Source organism: Staurois parvus, unplaced genomic scaffold, assembly GCF_062004578.1.
Source record: "Staurois parvus isolate SC_StPar_1 unplaced genomic scaffold, SC_StPar_1.0 ptg000430l, whole genome shotgun sequence".
Classification (NCBI taxonomy): domain Eukaryota; kingdom Metazoa; phylum Chordata; class Amphibia; order Anura; family Ranidae; genus Staurois; species Staurois parvus.
This window is the reverse complement of record NW_028318226.1, coordinates 957,244-981,068: the sequence shown is the minus strand read 5'-3', so window position 1 is coordinate 981,068 and position 23,825 is coordinate 957,244. Positions and strand designations below refer to the sequence as shown.

The following is a 23,825-nucleotide window of genomic DNA, read 5'->3' as shown; positions in this document are numbered from 1 at the left end:
AAGCTCTATGTTGGTCTCATCACTGTAGATTACAGTCTGCTAGAAGCTGTGAAGCATGCCAAGGTGTTGTCGAGCATATTGTAACTGGGCTTTTTTTGTGGCATTGGTGCAGTAAAGGCTTCTTTCTGGCAACTCGGCCATGCAGTATCGTTGTATTGTACTACTTGAAACAATCACACCATCTTTTTCCAGAGCAGCCTGCATTTCTCCGGAGGTTACCTGTGGGTTTTTCTTTGCATCCCGAACAATTCTTCTCAGTTGTGGCTTCAAACTTTCTTGGTCTACCTGACCTTGGCTTGGTATCAAGAGATCCCCAATTATCCACTTCTTAATAGGTGATTGAACAGTACTGACTGGCACATTCAAGGCTTTGGATATCTTTTTATATCTTTTCCATCTTTATAAAGTTCCATTACCTTGTTACGCAGGACTTTTGACCGTAATTTTCTGCTCCCCATGGCTCAGTATCTAGCCTGCTCAGTGCATCCACATGAGAGCAAAAAAACTCCTTGGCTATACACAAACTCTAATTGCAATTTAAAAAGCCACAGATATGGGGAAATTAATCTTGAATTGCCATTTTAACTTGTGTGTCTGTACCAAGGCCAAACATTACAGCATATGTAAACTTTTGATCAGGGCTATTTGAGTGATTTATGTTATCATTACTATTATTTAAAAAAGGAGCCAAACAACTATATGATAATAAATGGCTTCATACAATCACTATCCTTAAATAAAAGACATTTTTTTGGCACAATCAGTCATATTTTCAGTATCAATGCCAAAATGTCATAATTTCTGTCAGGGTATGCAAACTTTTGAGTACAACTGAGTTCAGTACATCTTTGGAATACATGCCTATTTGCGTGTGATATGCGTTTTTAAAAATGTATAGAGAAATACCAGTTGATCTTCCACAAAAATAAATTTTATCCACAGATCTAGCAACTGTTTTTCTACACAAAGACAGACATTTTATGTCATCCCTCTTACCTTATCTCCTGCTTGAGGTCTCATTAGTGACACTTGGTCATAGCCTCTTCTCAGTAGTGCCCAGATAGCATCCAGCTTACCCTGAAATTAAGCATAAAAGTTTATGGGAATTTATAAAATGGCAATAAATGACCATTTTTCCCCAGATAAAAACTAAAATCTATGAATTATTAATAAGTTTAACATATGTCTGAATCGTTAAAACTACATGATAGTTTCTTTCATACACAATGAAAGGAATGGTCCTGGTTTTTTTTATATATATATATATATACTATTGAACAATTTTAAGCCAATATGCTGGTACATATTTATACCTGTGCTGCAGTTTTTTCATCAATAACTACTGACAGATTGCGACACAGTGCAAAACATTTTTTTTATGAGTTCCATAACTAAAAGTATTTATGCAGAGTTGCACCAGATTCTGCACTCTCCAGTTTTAGTAAATAACCCCTGGTAGAACTTTGTCAGCAGATAGTTGAAATGTGCAAATTGAATGCCCTGAATTCAGGAGCTCCTAAGGTTCTTTACAAAAAGAATGCAGCCATGTGCAGGCAAGTGGAACAACATACATGATCTGCCATTAGAGGGCTTTTTGACTCTCTGAGGGTTTGTAGAATGATCAAATGGCAGTCAGATAATCTTTGCAAATCTTCCCAGAATTATGCAACACAGTCTATCCACTTGTACCCCATTGAAGGGAGAGTTCCACCCTATGGAGGTATCATGGGTCTAAATAGACCGTAACAAATATTTGGATTTTTTTTCTACATACTTACCTGTAAAATCCAGTTCTTGGAGTACATCACGGGACACAGAGCAGGCTATTCATGACTGTGGGTTATAGGCCACCTATAGGTGAATGGACACTAGCCGACCAATCAGAGAGGTCCTACCCTATATAACCCCTCCTACACAGGAAGTACTTCAGTTTTTGTAGCAAGAAATTAAATTCCATAAAGATGGGTGGGACCTCTGTGTCCCGTGATGTACTCCAAGAAATGAATTTTACAAGCAAGTATGTAAAAAAAACTAGTTTTCTTTATCGTACATCACGGGACACAGAAAAGGCTATTCATGACAATGTGGGATGTCCCAAAGCAATAATAAATTTGAGGGGAGGGTAACACCATGAAAGCCACCATCCATTATCCCTTAGGACCTACTCAGCCACCTGTAAAACACTGCGGCCAAAGTCAGAATCCTCTGTGGCTCTGACATCTATCTGGTAGAACCCTGTGAATGTGTAAACCAAAGACCATGTAGTGGCCTTGAAAACCTGAGCCACTGACGACTGATGATGGATTGCACAAGATGGTCCCACACTCCTGGTAGAGTGCACCTTCACCTGAAAGTGTGCGATCTCACCTTTCAAACCATTAGCTTGAAGGTTCAGTTGGCGGATCCAATGAGAAATAGTCGTCTTGGATGCTGCCTGCCCCTTCCTAGGCCCCTCTGGCAGCATGAACAGAGCATCTGACCACCTGACTTGCGCTGTCACCTTCAAGAAGACCCTTACAGCACGTACCACATCCAAGGTATTCAGAGATCTTTCTTTTGCTGACTGAAGCCTAGGAAACAATGAAGGCAGAACGATGTCCTGATTGAGATGAAAACTAGAAACCACCTTTGGTAAAAAGGACGGATGAGGTCGCAACACTACGAAAGAAAGAGCTGCCAGCTCCGACATCCTTCTTTCAGAAGTGATTTCCATTGGAAGCAACACCTTATCAGTCAACAGTACCAGTGGAATCTCTCCAATAGGTTCAAATGGTGTTTTTTTCAAAACCTCCAAAACCAAGCTCAGGTCCCAAGGACACAAAAGTAACCTGACAGGAGGAGCAATAAGCATTGCTCCCTGTAAAAAAAAAAGTGCGAACCAAAGAGTGAGATGCAATGGGCCTCTCGAAATAAACAGCTAATGCAGAAACCTGGCCCTTAATGGTACCAACAGCCAATTTCTTCTGCAACCCTGTTTGAAGAAACAACAGAATCTTACCAATCACATACTTTCGTGGGTGCCATTTGTGAACCTCACACTAGGAAATGTAAGCCTTCCAGTTTCTGTAATGTACCCAGAGACTACCTTTCTAGCACCCAACATGATGGAGATGACAGAATAGACACTCTTCTATACTTCAGGATTTGGGTTTCAATAGCCACGCTGTTAAATTTAGCGACCGTAAAGCTGGGTGCAATATAGGACCTTGAGACAGCAGATCTGGCTGATACGGCAGGGACCATGGCCCGTCTACTGTCATCTTCACTATGTCCGCGTACCAGGCCCTCCTGGGCAGGCCAGAGCAATCAGTGTCACCGGAATAGACTCCTCAAGAATCCTGCGCAAGAAACGTGACAGCAGCTGAATCAGAGGAAAGGCATAAATCGGTGAAAACTGGATACATGGTATTTACCCCTGATGCGCGAGGTCCCTTACACTGGAGGCAAAAAGACAGACCTCATTTTTGAACCTGGATGCTAATAGATCTACGTCTGGGCAACCCCATTGCTGGCAGATTCCCTTGAAAACCTCAGGATGCAAGGCCCATTCCCCTGGAATCAGCCGCCGGGGACTGAGATAACCACCTGACAATTTTCCACACCTGGAATGAACACCGCTGACAAACTGGTCAGAATGTAATTCACCTCCTTCTGAGCACCTCAACTCCTGGTACCGCCCTGCTGGTTGATGTGTGCCACCACTGTAGCATTGTCGGACTGAATCCCTACAGTCCAACCCTGAAGCCTGGATGTCTAATACCTCAGAGCCAGTCTCGCTGCCCAAAGTTTCAGGGCATTGATGGGTAGAACCCATTCCTGTGGAAGCCATGTTCCCTGAAATGTGGCCCTTTCCAGGACAGCCCCCCAACCTGAGAGGCTATAATCGGTGTTTACCAACATCCACACCACTGGCCGAAAGGATCTCCCTCTCTCCAAATTGTCAGTTATCAACCACCAATTCAGGATTCGCAATACCTCTGGAGATGGAGATATGCAGTAATCCAGTGCCAGAATATTCTTGTTCCAAACAGAATGTACCTTTGCAGTGGTCTGGAGTGGAATTGGGCATAGGGAATAGCCTTGAACAAGGACATCATCTTCCCCAGCAACTTTATACAAAGACGAATTGTAGGATACCTCTTGGCTCTTAAACTGCAAACCTTGTTCCTCAAGGTGTAACATTTCCCTAGAGGCAGAAATACTTTTGCCTGAACCATGTCTAGGACCATCCACAAATACTCCATGCTCTGTACTGATTCCAGGGCCGACTTCTTGACGTTGAGCACCCAGCCCAGCTGTTCCAGGATCTGCATCGTAAGGAGTACATTCTGCTTCGGACCTGGCACCAACTGACCTCTGAGGAACAGATTGTCTAGATAACCTATGATCGCTACCCCCTGGGATCTGTGCAGCCCCAACACCGGAGCAAGAATCTTTATGAAATCTCTTGGAGCCGTGGCTAGCCCAAACGGTAGTGCTATGCACTGGAAATGCTGAGCCCCTACTGCAAACCGCAGAAATCTTTGGTGAGCAATGAATACTGGCACATGTAGGTATGCGTCCTTGATGTCTATGGACGCTAAAAGATCTCCTACCTGTAAGGAGGCCACTACTGACTGAACCGATTCTATACGAAAAGACTGAACATTTAGAAACTGATTTAGCCCCTTGAGGTCCAAAATGAGCCTTACATCCCCTTTTGGCATTGGGACTGTAAACAGGTTTGAATAAAACCCCTGAAAGCTGCCGTCCACTGGAACCTCCGTGATCACCTCCTGAGACAATAGGTGATCGAGTGCCTGCAATAAAGCTCTTCTCTTCCCTGGATTCATTGGTACATTTGATTTTAGAAACCGGGGAGGGGGAAAGACCTGACATTCTAGTCTATATTCCACAGAAATCGTGGAAATGACCTATTTGTCTTTATTTAAAGACAAATGGGTATTTTAGAGCCCTCCTGACAGCAACAAAAATAAAAAGCCTTCATCCAAACGAGTGGGGGCACCCATTCATAAGGAGGCAGACTTTGGATCTTCTCATGTTTTGATTCTGAGTTCTACCTCTGGAGGCTGGGATCTGTGCCTGGCAAAATGACTGCCTGGTAGATGAGGAGACAGCAACCAAAGCCCCTGACACCTTAAAAGAAGGGTGCTTTGATCTCCTTTTAAAGGGTAGAACAGAAACTCTTTCCCCCTGAAATCTTTTGGAAATATTTTTCCAAATCTTCCCCAAACTGCTGTTCTCCATGAAAGGGAAAACCTGACAATATTTTTTTGCATGGCAGTTCTGCCGACCAACTCTTCAGCCACAAACCCTGTGCATGTGCACTGATAAGAAAGCCAAGTGAGAATTTTGCTGAATTGAATTCTTGACTGAGTATTCCCCCTGCACCGACGGTCTTCCAAGCAGACAAACGCAAATGCCAATATTTGCCACTGCTGGCTGTGCGGAAGAACCTGTCAGGGAGAAGGAGGCCTTAAGGAGAGACGCCAGCTTCTTATACGCTGGATCCTTGAAAACCTGGACATTATCCACAGGACATGTTGAAGATTTATTCAGGGATGAAACAGCCGAATCCACTACAGGCAAACCCTATTCCTTAACAAACTTCTATTCCTTGGGGTACAAAGAAAACTTTTTAGTGGAAACAAAACCCTGTTTGGGTTATCCCAGTCAGCATACATAATTTGCTCCAGAAGAGGATGCATCGGAAAGGCCTGAGGCTTCAAAAGGCTTCCATATTGTACCATATCATTGAGGTCCTGGACTAATCTCTTACACTGGGAGGCAGAGGCCACCTGCTTCTCCTCAGGCTGTGATAACTCAGACAAAGATTCTGCTGCCTGACCTTCCTCCAGTTCTTCCTCATCCTCATCCTCTGGTTACACCTATTCTTGCTCCAGGATTGATGGTTGTAGTGATGGGGATCTCTCCTGCTTCTTAGTCCCCTGAGAAACCAGTACAATCATCCCTGCGATCTTATCCTCTAAACCCACTAAGGCTGAAGCAAGATCATCCTTGGTTACATATGCCAAGGCAGGTGCTCCAGCAGCAGCCACAATGCCAGATAACTGCAGTGGCTCAGACTGCCCAGTCGCTTCTGGCCTCTCAGGAGAGGATATTACAGTGGACATTTGGCTAGGTTCTACAGGACCTGGCGGTGGCATATTAGTGCCCCTTCCTGTTGTGCCTCCCCCACTCCACTTTCTGGAAGACATTACTTCAGATAGCGTAAAAACCTGTGCACCTCCAATAGTAAACACAGATCACAAGCTATGCAAGTGGTGTGCTGAAGAAGAACACTCAATGCAAAGTGCTGACCTTATGAGGTCACCAAGGGTGGCTCCTGACTGACTGGCCAATGCTTTCCCCTCATGGGAGTACTTGCATGCCTCACTGAATAGCTTTCTCTGTGTCCCAGCCACAGGAATCCCTCAGCAGCAGCAGCAGCAGCCCACTTACGTTTCCGGCCTCTACTGCGCATGCTCACGCGATCCTCGTGTACGCGCACGCAATCTAAATGCACACGAACCCCGCTGTGCACACGCCCCACTGATGGTGGCTGGCCGCACTTCTATGAACCAGAATGCTCCCTCTAGTGGCCCCAAGCAGAACAACAGGCAAGCATGTCCCAGGGAAAAAAATGCTGCGAGCACTCCCCCTGGTGGAAACTCAGCCAAACAACAATACTTCTCCTTTTCCCTCCAAATTTGAGCTTTGTTGATCTTTCCGATTAAAGTTCATGATTCTGTAAGGAACCGTATTAGACCTTAGGTAAGCTCCAGGAGCACAAGCAACTGTATTCTTTCTTGGATACACATAATATAACTAGATACAGTCATTTATAGGTAAAGTTGATCCAAGGAATATCCGATTGACTCTCGGGGGATCGGGAAGGAATTTTGTTTTCCCCGCAGGAGCAAATTGAATCATGTTTTGCTGGGTTTTTTGCCTTCCTCTGGATCAACTGTGGGTGTAGGATTATAACTTTTTTTTATGGTTGAAGGTTTGTCTTTTTTCAGCCAGACTAACTATGTAGCTATGTGACTTTCAGTGACCAACCACCTTACAGACACTAGCGAAAAAACTGAAGTACTTTCTGTGTAGGAGGGGTTATATAGGGGAGGACCTCCTCTCTGATTGGTTGGCCAGTGTCCATTCATCTATTGGTGGTCTATAACCCACATAGTCATTATTAGCCTGCTCTGTGTCCCCTGATGTACGACACAGAAAACCTGTGCACTGCACAAAGAGATGAGCGATAGAGATTAGGTTTCATATGTTCTTATTTCTGTAAACCGGTTTCCTTTGATCATGTAAAATAATGTGTAAAATAAATTGAATAATTCTGGCAGGGATGTTAGACCCCTTTGTGGGGAAATGCTGTGAACTCACTTACGGAGGTATCATTGTTTAATGTTGTATAAGCAGCCGTTTGATAGTAAAGAACTCTAGAATGTATTCATTAATGTGTTCTGTCAGAATTAGGTACTGTATTAAGTCACAAAATATACAGAATATACAAAGGAAAATGATCTTTACCTTGATTGGACTGTACCACTTTCTCTCTTGAGGGCCACGACGTACTGAGGATTTCTTTGCTTTTGGTTCCCAGGGTTCATATTCTTGTTCTGGAAGTTTAATAACTGCATTTTTGGGTTTCTCAAGCTTGGCACCCTCTTCTGTGGAACCTTTGTCACCCCATCTCACCTACAGTAATAATTAAAAAAAAAAAAACTATTTTATTCTTCTTTATATATAAATTGCAAATCAAGTAAAACTGGAAATACTCAGTGGCCATAATATTAAGAAGACCTGCTCATTAAAGCTGAAGTTCAGGCACCACCAACCAAACACACAGCTCTTCTGAGGCACTACCAAGGAGGTACTTCCATTTCTCTTTGTGAATAATGGCAGCCAAGTGTTTGCCAAATCTCCATGAGTGGTGATTTAGAAGGTAACAGAAAGGGGCTTGCAGTGGAAAGTGTACATCCATCACTGTAGTGTCTCTGTTCTTTGTGATTATCATTTATTCATATTATCATTGATACATGCAAAGTTCAAATCTAACACAAGTGGTAAAGCCTGTGTAACTTAATGCATAAAGCATATAGACCTGGTCGATAGGTACATTTGGTGTTTAGCTAAACTTTAAAAAGGGGAAATATTATGTTGTACGTAAGCCACTCTGAGTGTAGAATAATTGTGATTGCTACGGTACTTCAGAAAACTGTTGATGTCCTGGAATTTTCATACACTAGTTTCTAGAGCTGGGGTCCCCAAACTTTTTCAAAGGGCCAGTTCACTATTTGGGGGCCATAATGTGGTCAGTAGAAGAAAAATAATGCCCCTGTCTCGGAGCTCAGTGGCTGCAAAAAAAGCTGGTGGACAGTGGAAGTTCAACATTTTTTTTTGCCATAGTAAAAATATGCCCCTAAGTCTGCAGTCAGGAGTAACAAATGCCTCGGCATCAATGGGAGTGCCCCTGAGTTAGTGGTAAGTTTCTAGTAAAAAATGCACATGCATCAGTAGTCAGTGGGAATAATTAATGCCATGGCATTAGTGGGAATTCAAAATCCCCTCTGTGTCAGTGGATACCCCTGCAATGATGGTTAATAGGAGAATTAAATAGTTCTGTATCTATGGTCAGTGGAAATAAAAGATACCTCTGCTTCAAAAGCCAGCAGAAGTAATAACTACTCTTGTGACAATAATCATTGGCAATAAAAAATGACCCAGTGTCATTTGACTTTACGTCTGTGATAAGTGGGAGTAAAAATGTTCCTACATGGCTGGAACTATACAGGCACCAGTGGTCAAGATATCATTTCCTCTCCAAAGTACCTGTAACAGACTGCCGTGTGCTGGAAAGCTCTGCATTCCCGCTCCCGGTACCCATTGCCAACTTTGCGCAGAGGCTCCCCAGGCATGCATGCAGGGGTTTCTCAATGCAGGGGCCAGTTTTATGCCAACCAGTTTGGGACAGAGACTGTAGGGTAAAACACAAAATCATGCAGTACGCAGTTATGTGGGGTAAACCTCGTTAACCGATTCCTAATTGCCCTATAGCAGCTATACTGTTACGGGGTGGCACAGGTGTGCAAAAGCGTGTGTGTGTGTGTATGTATGTATGTGTATGTATATATATATATATATATATATATATATATATATATACACACACAGCGGGGATTGAAAGTTTGGGCACCCCAGCTAAAAATTTGTATTAATGTGCATAAAGAAGCCAAGGAAAGATGGAAAATCTCCAAAAGGCATCAAATTACAGATTAGACATTCTTATAATATGTCAACAAAAGTTAGATTTTATTTCCATCATTTACACTTTCAAAATAACAGAAAACAAAAAAATGGCGTCTGCAAAAGTTTGGGCACCCTTGTTTGAGGTATCTTTGCCCATTCTTCCTTACAAAAGTCTTCCAGTTCTTTGAGATTTCTGGGCTGTCTGTCACGCACTGCTCTTTTAAGGTCTATCCATAGATTTTCAATTATGTTGAGGTCAAGAGATTGTGAAGGCCATGGCAAAACCTTCAGTTTACGCCTCTTGATGTAATCCCCCGTGGATTTTGAGGTGTGTTTAGGATCATTATCCATTTGTAGAAGCCATCCTCTCTTTAACTTCAGCTTTTTCACAGATGGCATCAAGTTACCATCCAAAATTTGCTGAAATTTTATCGAATCCATTTTTCCTTCTACTCGTGAGATGTTCCCTGTGCCACTGGCTGCATCACAACCCCAAAGCATGATTGATCCAACCCCATGCTTAACAGTTGGACAGAGGTTCTTTTCATTAAATTCTGTGCCCTTTCTTCTCCAAACGTACCTTTGCTCATTCCGTCCAAAAAGTTAAATTTTAACCTCATCGGTCCACAGAACTTGTTTCCAAAATGCATCAGGCTTGTCTATATGTTCATTTGCAAAGTTCAAACGATGATTTTTGTTAAAGAGGACGTAGAAGAGGTTTTCTTCTGATGACTCTTCCATGAAGACCATATTTGTACAAGTATCTCTTTATAGTGGAATAGTGTACCACAACTCCAGTGTCTGCCAGATCTTTCTGGAGGGATCGTGCAGTTTGAATTGTTTTTCTCACAATCCTGCGAGCTGTTCTGTCTGATATTTTTCTTGGTCTTCCAGATCTTGCTTTAGCTTCCACTGTTCCTGATGACTGCCATTTCTTAATTACATTCTGAACAGAGGATATTGACATCTGAAAACGCTTTGCTATCTTCTTATAGCCTTCTCCAGCTTTGTGAGCGTCAACTATTTTCAGTTTCAGTTTTCTAGACAACTGCTTAGAAGAACCCATGGTGCTGATTGTTGGGGCAAGGTCAGATGAGTCTGGGCATTTAAAACCTTTGAGATTGACATTACCTGGTCTTCCCAGACGATGATTGAGAACAATCCATGACACTGGCAGGCCTCAGCATTGCAAAGGGGGCAGTGCATGCTATAAATTCTGCAGGGTGCTTAAACTTTTGCAGACGCCATTTTTTTGTTTTCTGTTATTTTGAAAGTGTAAATAATGGAAATAAAATCTAACTTTTGTTGACATATTATAGAAATGTCTAATCTGTAATTTGATGCCTTTTGGAGATTTTTCCATCTTTCCTTGGCTTCTTTATGCCCATTAATACAAATTTTTAGCTGGGGTGCCCAAACTTTCGATCCCCACTATATATATTAAATAAAAATGTGATTTTACATTTCCAGGTAAGGCGTGTGCGTGAGCCCCCTACCCGTGCCGCCATTCGTCAATCACCGGGTCCCAGCCGGTGAGTACTGAACATCTTTGACAGGGAGGAGAACTGTTTTGTTTACTAGCAGTTCTCCTCCCTGTCAGCTCGGGCACACTGCTTTGGATGGCTGTGCACAGCAGAGCCATCCAAAGCAGTGTGCTTACAGTGACGCACACTGACACGGCCCCCTAGTAAAACACTTCCTGCCCACAGTTCACTCATTGATCGCCCGTCATGTTAACCCCTTCCTGCCCAGTGCCATTAGTACAGTGTCAGTGCTTTTAAAGCAGAGGCTACAAATTAATACTAGTGGTAGTTTTGTATTTTTTTTATTTACTTCAGGTACTGATATAGCGCCGTCAATTTACGCAGCTCTTTACATATATATTGTACATTCACAACAGTCCTCCCTAACCCTCAAGGGACGTACAATCTAAGGTCCCTAACTTACATTCATACATACACATACTAGGGTCAATTTAGACAGGGGCCAATTAACCTACCAGCATATCTTTGAAGTGTGGGAGGAAACCAGAGTACCCAAAAGAAACCCACGCAGGCACAGGGGGAACATGCAAACTCCAGGCAGGTAGTGCCGTGGGTAGGATTCAAACCAATGACCCTAGTACTACCAGGCAGAAGTGCTAACCATTTAGCCACTGTTCTGCCCATTGACCCTCTTGGCTGCTGAAAGCAGCCTCAGGGCCCATTTACACCAGTGTGCTGCAGTAATATGTGCATTAATACAGTTCAGAATTAGCACACCATTCCAATGTAGTGCATGGCAAAGGACTACTGTGCATTGTAGTGTGCTACCAAAAGTGCTTGCATGCATGATTTTTAGACGTGCGGTTTGTTTCGTTCCAAGTCGAAATTCAGATGAAATTTTTGTTATTCAGATATATCAGAATCTCCGAATTACAATAGTAGCAATTTTAAATGACTCTGAAGTAGCGAAACAACGTCCGAAATTCGAATCAAATTCAAAATGAAATCAAATTCAAAAACAATATTGAAATATAAACATATTGCAGACTATTGCTGATTTCCTTATGTGTATTAGTGTTAGAATAAAGGCGTCTACCAAAATGTGAATTTAGAAAAGAGTAGCATTGAATATAAAAGAATAGAATAGAAAAGGAATAGAATAGAATAAAGAAGATTGAATAGATTTGAATACAATAGAATAATATATGAGGAGTATAGCCATTTTCAGAAATTAAAATTTCGAAAAGAATAGAGTAAAACCGAAAAAAAAAATAGAATGGAATAGAAAAGAATAAAACCGAATAGAATATAAAGAAATTGAATAGAAAATAATAAAATAGAAAATAGAATCTAGCTGTCTTCCGAAATTTTAACTTTAAGAGAATAGAATATAATAAAACAGAATAATGTAAAACAAAATAGAAAATAATAGAATAGAATAGAAAATAATAGAATACAGTAAGAATATAACCATCTTTGAAATTCGCAAGGAATAGAACCAGCTATTCTTTACAATGAATTCAGATCAATTCTAATACTTCAAATTCACTGGAAAAATTAGAATCCGGTCGAAAAGGAATAAACAAAACAAATGTTGTTATGAATGTAAAGAAACAAAATTAGGAACTTAACAAATCGATCCAAAATGAAGCAAACAGATCTTTTTGTTCTGCACACGTCTAATGATTTTTAGTTTGTTGTGATGTGTCAGACAGCCCATTCATTTGAATGAGGTGCCCTAACATGACGTGTATTTCTAAGTGTGCATATAATGCACCTCAGTGGGCCGGGTTGGTGTGACTGGACTCAAAATATGCTATGTTTAGTGATTTAACCAACTCTGCAATGAGATAGCTATGGGAAAGTTATATGATCTGCTTGCAATTCAAACACTTATGTCCATTACAAGCTTTGATCACACAGTAAGGGACGGCAGCTGCTCAAACATTCTAAGTGGCATTTTTGCCTGGAGGAAAATCAGCTTCTTATAACAGCTGTCACATAAACAATACATCTTCTGTCCTGCTGTCTCATAGAGCTAAAAATTTGCCAATGAAAGGGTCTGAGCAGTCAGGTTCAGCATATATTCAGCTAGAACTTTTAATCGCTCGACAAGTGTGCAGGCTCAAAAACTGCACTGAGAGCCAATGTAGGTGGTCCCTTTACCGGCTGAGCATCCTTTAAGATACTTTATCCAGGGAAGGAATTTATTTTTTCCCCACTGGAACAAACTGGATCATTCTTGGGGTTTTTGTGCCTTCCTCTGGATCAGCTGTGGGAATAGGATTGCGTATATGGAAGTTTTTCTATTTTTCTATTCTCTTTATTTTTTTTCTAATGGTTGAACTTGGTCAACGGTCCCCAAACTGTGGCCCCTGGGCCAAATCCAGCCCACTACCAGATTTCTTACGGCTCACTTATATAAGAGGGGACTCTGATGTGTACCCGAATGCAAGGGGGGACTCTAATGAAGATTCTCATGAAAGGAAGGGGAACTCCAATGTAAGGGGGACTTTAAGTCTTTAAGTATCATGCTGATTACTTAAAAACTAATAAAAAAACAAAATATATTAATTTCTTCAAATGTGATCTTTTCATTACCTAAACAGATATTTTTTTTTTCATCCCATGACTATATGTTAAATATATGATGGGGCCCTCATACTGAAAAGTGTGGAGACCCCTGAACAAGATGGACTTCAAAAGCCCCTATAGGTCATCAGTTTAGTGTTACAGAGGAGGTCTTGTGCTAGAATTATTGCGCTCACTCTGATGTGAGTGGCGATATGTAACGTATATCGCAATCAACCTTTTCATGCATAAGCACCCCCAAAGCGTGCGTTTATGTCCATATGTGAGGGTGGGGGACCTCAAAACATTTTTGGGGGGGGTGGGGGATTTTATGTGCTTGGGTGGAACTAAAATGTTTTGCAGTAAAAAGAATAAAAAATCTGTTTTCTTGCTTAACTTTTTTTATTTTCATCACGTATGATGACTTTTTTTGGTGATAGGTTCTCTTTAATGAGACATGCAAGATCTAAAAGACCTCCTTTGTGCTCCACTGAATGTATTGCAATGCTGTTCGCATTGCAATACATTCCTTCCCAGCTATGCTAGTGACCCGGAAGTGAAGTCAAACATGTCGCTTTCTGGGTCACCAATAAGAAGGGGAGGAGAGCAGATGTGTATCAGTTCTCTTCCCTCTACCCAGTGGCACCCGCTATGTCGTCAGTCCTGGGCTTGCATATGGGCAAGCGAAGCCCGGGATACATGGAAGGGGGCATGCTCACACACCATTACCAGGGGTGTGTGAAAGTAATCGGGCGGCAGCGCAGTCACCTAAATGCTTCCACCTGACAGGCCGGAGTCTGCTTGTCAGTTTTATACACAATCCCGATGGCTGTAGCCATCGGATTGTGTGTAACCCCCTCCCCATCAGGCAACAATTAGGAAATATGAAAAACACATATAGTTGGTTAGCAGTGAAGTGTATGTAGGCTCAGGCATAGTTGGCAAAAAATAGAAGATATGACTTATTGTTGTTAAAAACGTACATTTAGCCTCTTGTGGCTATAGACAGTCTATGTGGGGATAATTTAAATAGGCTGCAGGGCACACGTCAGTACTCGGCAGCATGAGAATGTAACAATCCTTCCTTTCTCCACTTCCAAATTTCCCAAGATACACATCATTTTGCTCTGTTTGTCTGTTATACAGTGAAGGATTTACATCTACTTGGTGGATTAGTGCCTACACTAATCTGTCCCTATCCACTTTATCAGAGCACTCCCTAAGCTTTTCCTATAACAGCTAAACACAATGTCAACGTGGCTGCTGAAAACCTTGCCTATACAGTGGGGAAAATAAATATTTGATCCCCTACAGATTTTGTAAGTTTGCCCACCTTTTTTTTTTTTTTTGCCCCCTTTGTAAAAGAAACAAAGGTCTATAATTTGTATCATAGGTGTCACGGAATATCAACCAAAAATCCAGAAAAACACATGATACAAATGTTATAAATTAAGTTGCAATTCAGTGAGTAAAATAAGTATTTGATCCCTAAGCAAAACATGACTTAGTACAGAAGTAAGACGTTTCTTGTAGTTGGTTACGAGGTTTCACACATCTCAGAAGGGATTTTGGGCCACTCTTGTTTACAGTTCGTCTCTAAATCCTTAAGGTTTCTTGGCAACTTGAAGTTTTAGCTCCCTCCATAAATTTTCTATAGGATCAGGGTCTGGAGACTGGCTAGGCTACTCCATAACCTTAAGTGCTGCTTCTTTAGCTACTCCTTTGTTGCCTTCGTGGTATGTTTTGGGTCTTTTTCATGCTGGAAGACTCATCCATGATCCATTTTCAGTGTTCTGGCTGGGGGAAGAAGGTTCTCATCCAAGATTTTACAATACATGGCCCCATCCATTGGCCCCTCAATGCACCAGAGTCGACCTGTACCTTTAGCAGAGAAACGGCCCCAAAGCATAATGTTTCCACCTCTGTGCTTGACTGTAGGGATGGTTTTCTTAGGGTCATATTCAGCATTTTTCTTCCTCCAAACACCACGATTCACGTTAATGCCAAAGAGATCAATTTTGGTCTCATCTTACCACAGCATTTTCTCCCAATCCTTCTCTTAATCATTCAGATGTTCATTTGCAAACTTCAGACAGGCCTGTACTTCAGACAGGACTTCTTGAGAAGGGGAACCTTTTGGGCACTGTATTGTGTTACCAATGGTTTGTTTGGTGACTGTGGTCCCAACTGCCTTGAGATCATTCACAAGCTCCTCCTGTGTAGTTCTGGGCTGATCCCTCACTTTTGATGATCATTCTTACCCCATGAGGCGAAATCTTTCCTGGAGCTCCAGACTGAGTGTGATTGATGGTTATTTTGTATGATGGTTATTTTGTATGTTTTTATGTTTTTATAATATATAGGTCCCCCGGTTTTATTTCAATTTTATTCATTTGGATTGCCATAATATATTATTAATGGTTGTTGTTTGTAGCCCTTAGGTGGAGGACTACAATCACACTAGATTATAGGGAGGGTGGTATGAGTAGGTGGCCGGCTCAGTGCTTCTTATCCTCTATTCAGTTATATGGTCACCGCAATAATGGGCAATATCTGAGGACTCCGAAAAAATGGCCGCTCGGGTCCGCCCCCAATTTTGATTGGGTCAGGAGTAGTATTTATAGAATCCAGTCCTCGGTGGACGTCAACCCTGAGGAAGTCATGTGTTACTGTGACGCAACGTGTCGGAACGCGAGGAGGATTCTGGGAGCGCGGTGATGTCATTTCCGGCGTGCGGCCATACTTTAAATCCCTGTATCAAAATACCCATGCAGGAGATTCATAGCATGGGGTATTGAAGGCTTGTGATTAGAAGAATCTAAATGTGAGTGGGCAATTTTATTATATATTTATCTGAAGAATAAACAGGATTACACTATGTGAGTTTTTGTTTATATATGAACCGAGGAGGAGGCTGCTGTTAGAGTGTTAGAGGCGGGGGAGGACCCGGTGAGTCATCAGAGTGGTGTCCTGTTTTAAAGCAAGCTGACCCTGTGGGGTCTTGGCAAAGAAGGTGAGGGGCCACTACAGCTATTGTTTGGATTCACACAGTGTGGACACATGTGATCACATGCATGAAGATTGAGAGTTCCTTATGTTGTATTTGGACACTGTTAGCGATTGTCACTAATTGTCACTTTATTCCCATTTGGGATTACACGGGTTGCACTTTTTTTGTAATTGCACATTTTGCACATAGGTTTAGTACCTTGTGGTATTAGAGCACTGTTATATTTTGAACAGTTAGGTTGCACTTTATATTTATTTAGTAAGTTTAGGGATAGCGCTGCACTTTATATTTATTTGTCATTAGGAGCACCTTCTTAAATTGACAGCACTAATCTGTGTACCACATGAGCACATAGCCAGTCTGTGGGAGCCAGAATTATTGTTGGCTGGTATGGGATCAAATACTTATTTTACTCACTGAACTGCAACTCATTTTATAACATTTGCATTATGTGTTTTTTTCCTGGATTTTTGGTATCATTAAAGTACACCTATGATAAAAATTATAGCCCCTTCATTTCTTTGTATGTGGGAAAACTTACAAAATCTGCAAGGGATCAAATCCTGCAACCCCAAAGTTTATCCCTAGTCACTACTGTGCACCTGGAAGCACGGCGCATAGCAGGGGTGCAGGCATCTTACACACCAGGCATTTCAAATGCTGTAGATTGTTTATCTGGAGTATAATTTCTAGAGACTAAAGATTATAGAGAATCACAGCCAATCATACTGGTATTAGAACTATTTTTGCAGGGTAACCTATTTTTAACCTATTTTAAGCCAGGGTTAGGCAATCGTTTAAGCCTAGTGAAAGAAATTGAGAGTTCCAGATATATCTTGTATAAAACAAAATGTCTTCTTCACACTTTCACCCCCTTCCTGTCCAGGCCAACTTTCAGCGCTGTTGCGCTGTGAATGACAATTGTGTGAACAACATTTTACCCATATGAAATTGTTATTTTTTTCATACAACTAGAGCTTTTTTGTGGTGTTATTTAATCACCAGTGAGTTTTTTTTTATTTTTTTGCTAAATAAATGGAAACAGGACAAAAAAAAAAAACCAAAAAACAAACAGGATTGGTGTCAGCATAGCAACAAATAAATTCAGGGTTGGTGTCAGTGTAGAAAAAAACACTCCGGCACTTACAGTATGTAAAAAACAAAATAAGCTGAAAGCAATCAATTAGCAGCAGGTTCTACTGTGAGATATTGTTCACAGTCTGTAGTTAATTATATATATATTAATAAATGTGCTTCTACAACCAATCGGCTAAATAAAGATTGACAAACATTCTATATAGACCACCACCTCAGTAGAAAAATGCAGGCTTACCCATCAAAAATGACCTTCTGTTTAGAGAGGTTGCAAAGGCTCATGGATATCAACTTAGGTGGGGATCACCACACCACTAGGGATGTTCTCTGAGGGGACCCAGTATCGCTAGGATGACAGCTCACATATCTCCATCCATTCCACGCTCACATAAAAACATAGGGACAAAGCACTCCCATTGTGTAAAATCTTCTAACAGCATTTATTCAACTATAAAATCACACATGTTTAAACAGAAATTGTGCAATCTGAAATCCTCTTAGCCAGCAGAACTCACATAATGCCCACACTTCTGGGAACATAGGAACATGATGACAACAGCATGCAGCTCTTCCCTACGTGTTTTGTCATACATGACATCATCCGGGGCTCCAAACGATGTCATGCATGACACAATGCATAGAGCGCAGCTGTGTTCTGCTATCATCATGTTGCTAAGTGTACATTTTTTCTATTGAGGTGGCGGTCTTCACATCACTGTCCTGATTTCAATGGTGACGGATTTTTCACTCAGATTCAAGAACACTTGGAAATAAGGAATCTCACATGTGTGTATTATATAGAATGGTTTGTAATTTTTATTTAGCCAATTGGTTGTATAAGCACATTTATTAATAGAGGTGTGAACCTAGACTTACTGAGGTACCTGATGCTCAATGAGACAAATCACATTTGAATAGCACCTCGTGTACTGGACTGGAGAATACTTGCGCTCCTCGTCTACCACACTGCTGCCTCAGCCAGTCTGCCTGAACTATTCTGTCGGGCAGGAGATCTCTCTGCCCAATAGAAGAAACACAAGTGTGGTAAGCAGTCCCAGCAAAGCACTTCACTGTGAACCCTCTAGGGTACAGGTGTCAAACTGGCGGCCCTCCAGCTGTTGCCAAACTAAAAGTCCCATGAGGCATTGCAAGATTGACAGTTACAAGCATGACTCCCAAAGGCAGAGGCATGATGGGACTTGTAGTTTTGCAACAGCTGTAGGGCCACCAGTTTGACACCCCTGCTCTAGGGAATTAAAATTGCAGGATCCTGATAGGCTTATCTGACAGTGGTACATGTGCCAGTTTTGGTGTATAATAATGTTGCATAGGTCCCCAAGTGACTACAAACGTTATTTTCCGATTATGTTTGGTGATAAATATGTAACAAACTGATCCATTGGCTGTGAGCTGGAGTAAAATAGTTTCAAGATTCTGTACAGAGTTTATTGAAGCAGGTTTTGCATTAAAATACAACATACTGCTATTTAGTAACTTGTATTCAACCACAGTTTGCAGACCTCTCACATTGATGCCGGTGAAGTTGCTCAGCCTCAACGCCGGGTCCTGGGAAGATCAAGGGGCTACTAAATAGCAAGATCTTGCATCTGTAATTAGGCCGACTATACAGTATTCATGTTTCTAACCACAACTGCTAGTTGGTACAATAATAGGAGCACGTTCTCCATTTTTAAAATGAACAGTTCATGTAATTTCTTGTTATTATTATTCAACTTTACCTCCATCCTTTTAATGCCCCCTACTCCTCTTCCTCCATAATAGGAGGCATCCACAGTTGGCCACTTCTTCTTAGGCAATCCATCCTCATCATCGGATTCCTGTAGTGAAATAGTAATAAATTAACACATGGAATGGTACGGTTTCACCTGCATAGCTATAATCTACATATAAAATGAACACTGATATTTGAATTTTGGGTTGGTGTCAGCAGGTTAAAAGTAGAACTATAGTCAAAACTTTTTTTTGTTCAGTTTGGATAGAGTAAGGGGGGTTATAACCCCTGTAGTGTTTATTTTCACTATTTTTGTCCCATTGCGGAGATTTCCCTACACTTCCTGTCCCATAACCAAGCAGAAAGTGAGAAAAAATCCTTGCAAATTAAGGGAATCTCTTGGGGACCCCAAAGTCACCAGAACTAGTGTCCTCATGGGAAGATCCCCCCTCTATAACTTTTATGAAGAAAACCCAAAACTTGGGATTTTCTTTTAGGCAGCTTTCACACTGAGGAGCTTTTCAAGCATTCTTGCATTAAAAAAAGCACCTGAAAAGCTCAAGAAAACTGCTTCCCTATGCGTGTGAATGTATATCTATGTATGTTTTCACACGGAGCTGTTGTGTTTGCGGTGCGGTGTAAAAACTCCTGCTTGCAGCATCTTTGTGGCATGTTTGGGAAGTTAAAAAAAAAAAAAAAAGCCTCTTTCTATTGAAATCAATGGAAAACGCCTGAAAAATACCTCTGAGAAGCAGTTTTGGTGCAGTTTTAAGTCACATGTTTTGCGTAGCCAAACGCGGTAAAAACGCCTATGCGTTTTTGAGGTGGATCAGTGTGAAAATAGCCTTACTTTCAGTTTCAATGATAATGGTAAATAGGACAAATAGAGGGTGAATCTCCCTCACGGGAGCACACACTGCAATAAAAGTTTAGCCTTTAGTTAAATGATCACAAGATTTCATAATACAGTATATTGGTTGTGAACACCAACAAAAGGATCTCTGCAGTTCAGTTTCTGGCTCCACCCACACATCATGGTAATAACAATAATAAGGTGGTCTTCTTCCATTGGATATACTTGTCTATTATCTATTTTTTTCCATGTATCTGTAAATGTGGTCTGCTTACTGTAAATATTATATACAAGTGCTAACTTGTTGCAGTTTATAATTTGTAACAATATTTCCATATGAAGACAGCCATATTTGTTCATGAAATATGCAGGATCCATTTCTACATAGTAGGCTTGTACTTGACAGTGGGTTAGGCTTGGCGAGGCTTTACTGCTCCCCTCTCTCAAAGCAAGTCTATGGGTCAGGTCTGGGCTGTTTGAGCCCTATATGCTTTCTGTAAGGTTCACTAAGAATTGCAAACGATGGTTAATACAGCCTAGGGGTGACTCAAATATATCAAATACTGCTGGTAATAGTAAACTGTGGGGCTAGATATGCACAGTGTTCACTTATATCATCCTGGTTGCACAGAGTTGGCACTTTTACTCTCCTGACACCTTACACATTTCACAGTGTATACATAATCCTAAAAAGATTGCACACCTTCCCAAATCATTTTAAATCAAAAAGCATCTCCATGAACAGGAAACCTTCACAGATGAACATCCAAACAAAATTGAACCAGGCCAGTTGACGTTTGGTTGATATCCATCGGTTCCTGGTCCCAGAAGCATTCATTAATTACTGACCCTTTTCACGATGTTCAAATGAATGTACCAGAAATGTTAATTTTGGCAGATATATTTTATTGCATATGTAGGGACTTTAAGTAATTTTGTTCTCTGCAGTCCTTTGAGTTTACCACTGTAAAGTGCCACACCCTCCAGGTGCGCCCATGTCACCTACCGTAGCTTTTAGAAAGCCCTCCAAAGTTCAATATGCCTTTGGATACAAATGGCAACTAGCTTCCATGGCCAATGGGTCTATCATGGGCCTTCTCACGTCATGCACTATACTATTATCACTGTAATGGACAGCAGTACTAACCAGTGGAAGGGCGTTTGATGTTTGAAGGGGTGAGCCGTGAGAGCTGGTCGGTATTTTCATTAGAGCACCTTGACTTTTAAAGATCATTTTCAGAGCTTGTGAGGATACATGTAGGCATGTGGAGGTGTCTGTTGTTCAAGTGGCATTTTCCTGTACACCTTGACTTAATGCAGTAATACCAGCCACCATTACAGGCGCACAGCTGACCACTAAGCTGAGTGTTTGCAAATCTGTCTGTGAAATGCGATAATTAAAATATTGAAAAGCAAGAATTTAAAAATGGGGATGTTATGTCAAACTGCTTTTAGGTGAAAGTACTTACCAAAACACTTAAATAGTGAGAAATGTAAGTAATAAATTGAGACTCCCTTAATGAGCTCCATATTGGACAGTGCAGGGTACAACAAAATCCATTAGGAATGGAGTCCTCTACAGATATTAGAAGCCAGTGGAAATTTCAAAGCTGTGATATGTAGGGCCACACTAGTGCCACATCCCATTAATATTCACCATCTCAAATACAAATATAGAAGTCGGACTTTACTGGCACAAAAAGGAAGTATACATGGTGTGATGGACTGCTTGGCACTCCAACTGGGTGCATTCACCAAACAGTGTCTCCTGTCCTCCAAACCCTTCCAGCAGACTGATGGCTAATACCAGCACTTTACTCCAAATGGGTCACAGGAGTGCAGAATGACTGCACCTCTGTGATCTACAGGATAAGTACAGCCAAAAAAACTTTGGCTGTACTTTTCCTTTTAATAATATAAAGTTGATAGTAGCCTGGGCAAATGCTGCATTATGCAGCTTTCAAGGACCAGCTGGGGCAAAACAATAAATGTGCCAAAGAGTCCCTTATCCCCAGCTGATGATGGTGCAGCTGCGTGATCTGACTGACACAATGTTCCCAGGGAGATGCACCACTGTTCTGGGGACTTCCTGGCTGCATAAACCTTGTAGATAGATCAAAGGGTTTCAGGACCCTGCTCCATGCTCTGACCAGGAGAAGCAGACAAAATCCAATCTCCTCCATAGTCTCCTCCAAAAGCCCCTGTCCTGGTTGGGTCTGTCACACATGGTGTAAATAAAATATCACAAATTATTATTACAATAATTATATCTTAAAAACATTGGAACAAAATAGAGGTCATAAAAACATCTCTGTGCATCTATTGCATATTATTACACTGCACTCATCTACAGACAGCATACACTTATAACATCATAGTCATAATGGATAAGCCACAATAACAGTGATATTTCATGTAGATGAGTCCTCATCAGTAAACGTGTTTCTCGATTGCTTCCTCGGGACATATAGAAAGCTGATTTATCAGTTCTAGGTAGATATAGCTTTTAATAAACAGTCATTTTATTTTTCCAAGTGTAAATTCTACTGAACAGAGAAGACAAATAAACTGCTAACTAAATGTGATCCAGTATGGAAAAAGTGTATCAATATCAATTAATGCATGAAGTAGGACAAAGTCTCAATAATTGCCGTGCAAGTCTCAGTTCAACATGATCTTTGCGCCAATAATACAAGGCTTCTTCAGAGCACAAAACATGGCTCATTAATCACTCTCCTTCTCTTCCCACAGTCCTTTCTGTTTGCTTCATCTGGCGTCTGTGCTTAGGCTCCAGGCCTGCAGCTGGGAAATTCTGATAAAGATCCCCTTCATTATGAAAAGTCTGCATGACCTCCATTTATAGGACATCCAGAATATTCTAGGCATCTTATGAAAAGGCTACATTGGGGGAGTTTATCCCTTCTGCCAGAGGAAGAGAACAAGATGACAGAAAAAGGTCAAATTAAAGTGCCTCTCTTGGCAGCCATTTTGCCATGAAACTGAACTTGATCTTTCTACAACTTCATCTTGTATCAGTTACAGGACCTCGCCTAAATTTCTGGAAATATTATATGGACTGTCCCTGGGGGCTGCTTGCAATGAAGTAAAATATGTGGGATAGGAATGGTTTTAGGTACAAAAAAAAAACACTATCTTGAAAAAAAGTCTGATAACTGTGTGCAAATAATACATTTAAAAAACACTTATTAAACTAGATTTAAAGGAAAGTTCAGGCTTTCTATAAAACATACCACCCCCCTCCCTAGCCCTCTAAATATATTAATCTGAGATACCCTCATCTCAGATGCTTGTTTACCTGCTCCTACAATGTGGCCTCCAGGATTGTCTTCATAGACTTGAATGGTATACTGCTACTGCAGCACAGGCAGCCCGGATATTTAGTGGCTGGGCTGTAAACAATGAAAAAACTGCTGCAGCCGGAGGAGGTAAGTAAGCACCTGCTGGGTGGATGGTTCAACTTAAGGGATTTAGGGAGTAGGATGCTTTTATGGAACACCAGTCTTTCCAGTCATGTGGATGATGTCTATATAAACACTGTGCAAGTGGAAGCTGTATAGTAAAAAAAATAAAAGACCCTTTATGAGAAAATACATTGCTGTTTTATGCCCCAGAACTGGCATTTTTTACCCACAGTCATAGTATTAAAAATGAACCTTTATTTGAAATGTTGTCATTGTAGTCCCAAGAGGTGACTATTTATAAACTTGATGTACAAAAAGATGCACATATTAAGAAAAGACCAGAGTGGAGGTTAGCAAAACCTTGGACAGAGAGGTGGCGGTGGACGTGGTATACTTG

At 41.2% G+C, this 23,825-nt stretch overlaps 1 protein-coding gene across 1 annotated transcript in view; it reads right to left on the bottom strand.

The window, feature by feature from the left end:
* The window catches only part of ANTXRL (ANTXR like), a 244,058-nt gene that overhangs the window by 14,362 nt on the left and 205,871 nt on the right, over positions 1-23,825 (bottom strand). Inside the window, exons 15-17 of the mRNA XM_089687558.1 lie at positions 19,161-19,259; positions 7,543-7,710; positions 997-1,077 (exon numbers count right to left, since the gene is read on the bottom strand). Coding sequence (XP_089543684.1) covers positions 997-1,077; positions 7,543-7,710; positions 19,161-19,259 — 348 coding nt within the window. The remainder of the gene's footprint in view (positions 1-996; positions 1,078-7,542; positions 7,711-19,160; positions 19,260-23,825) is intronic.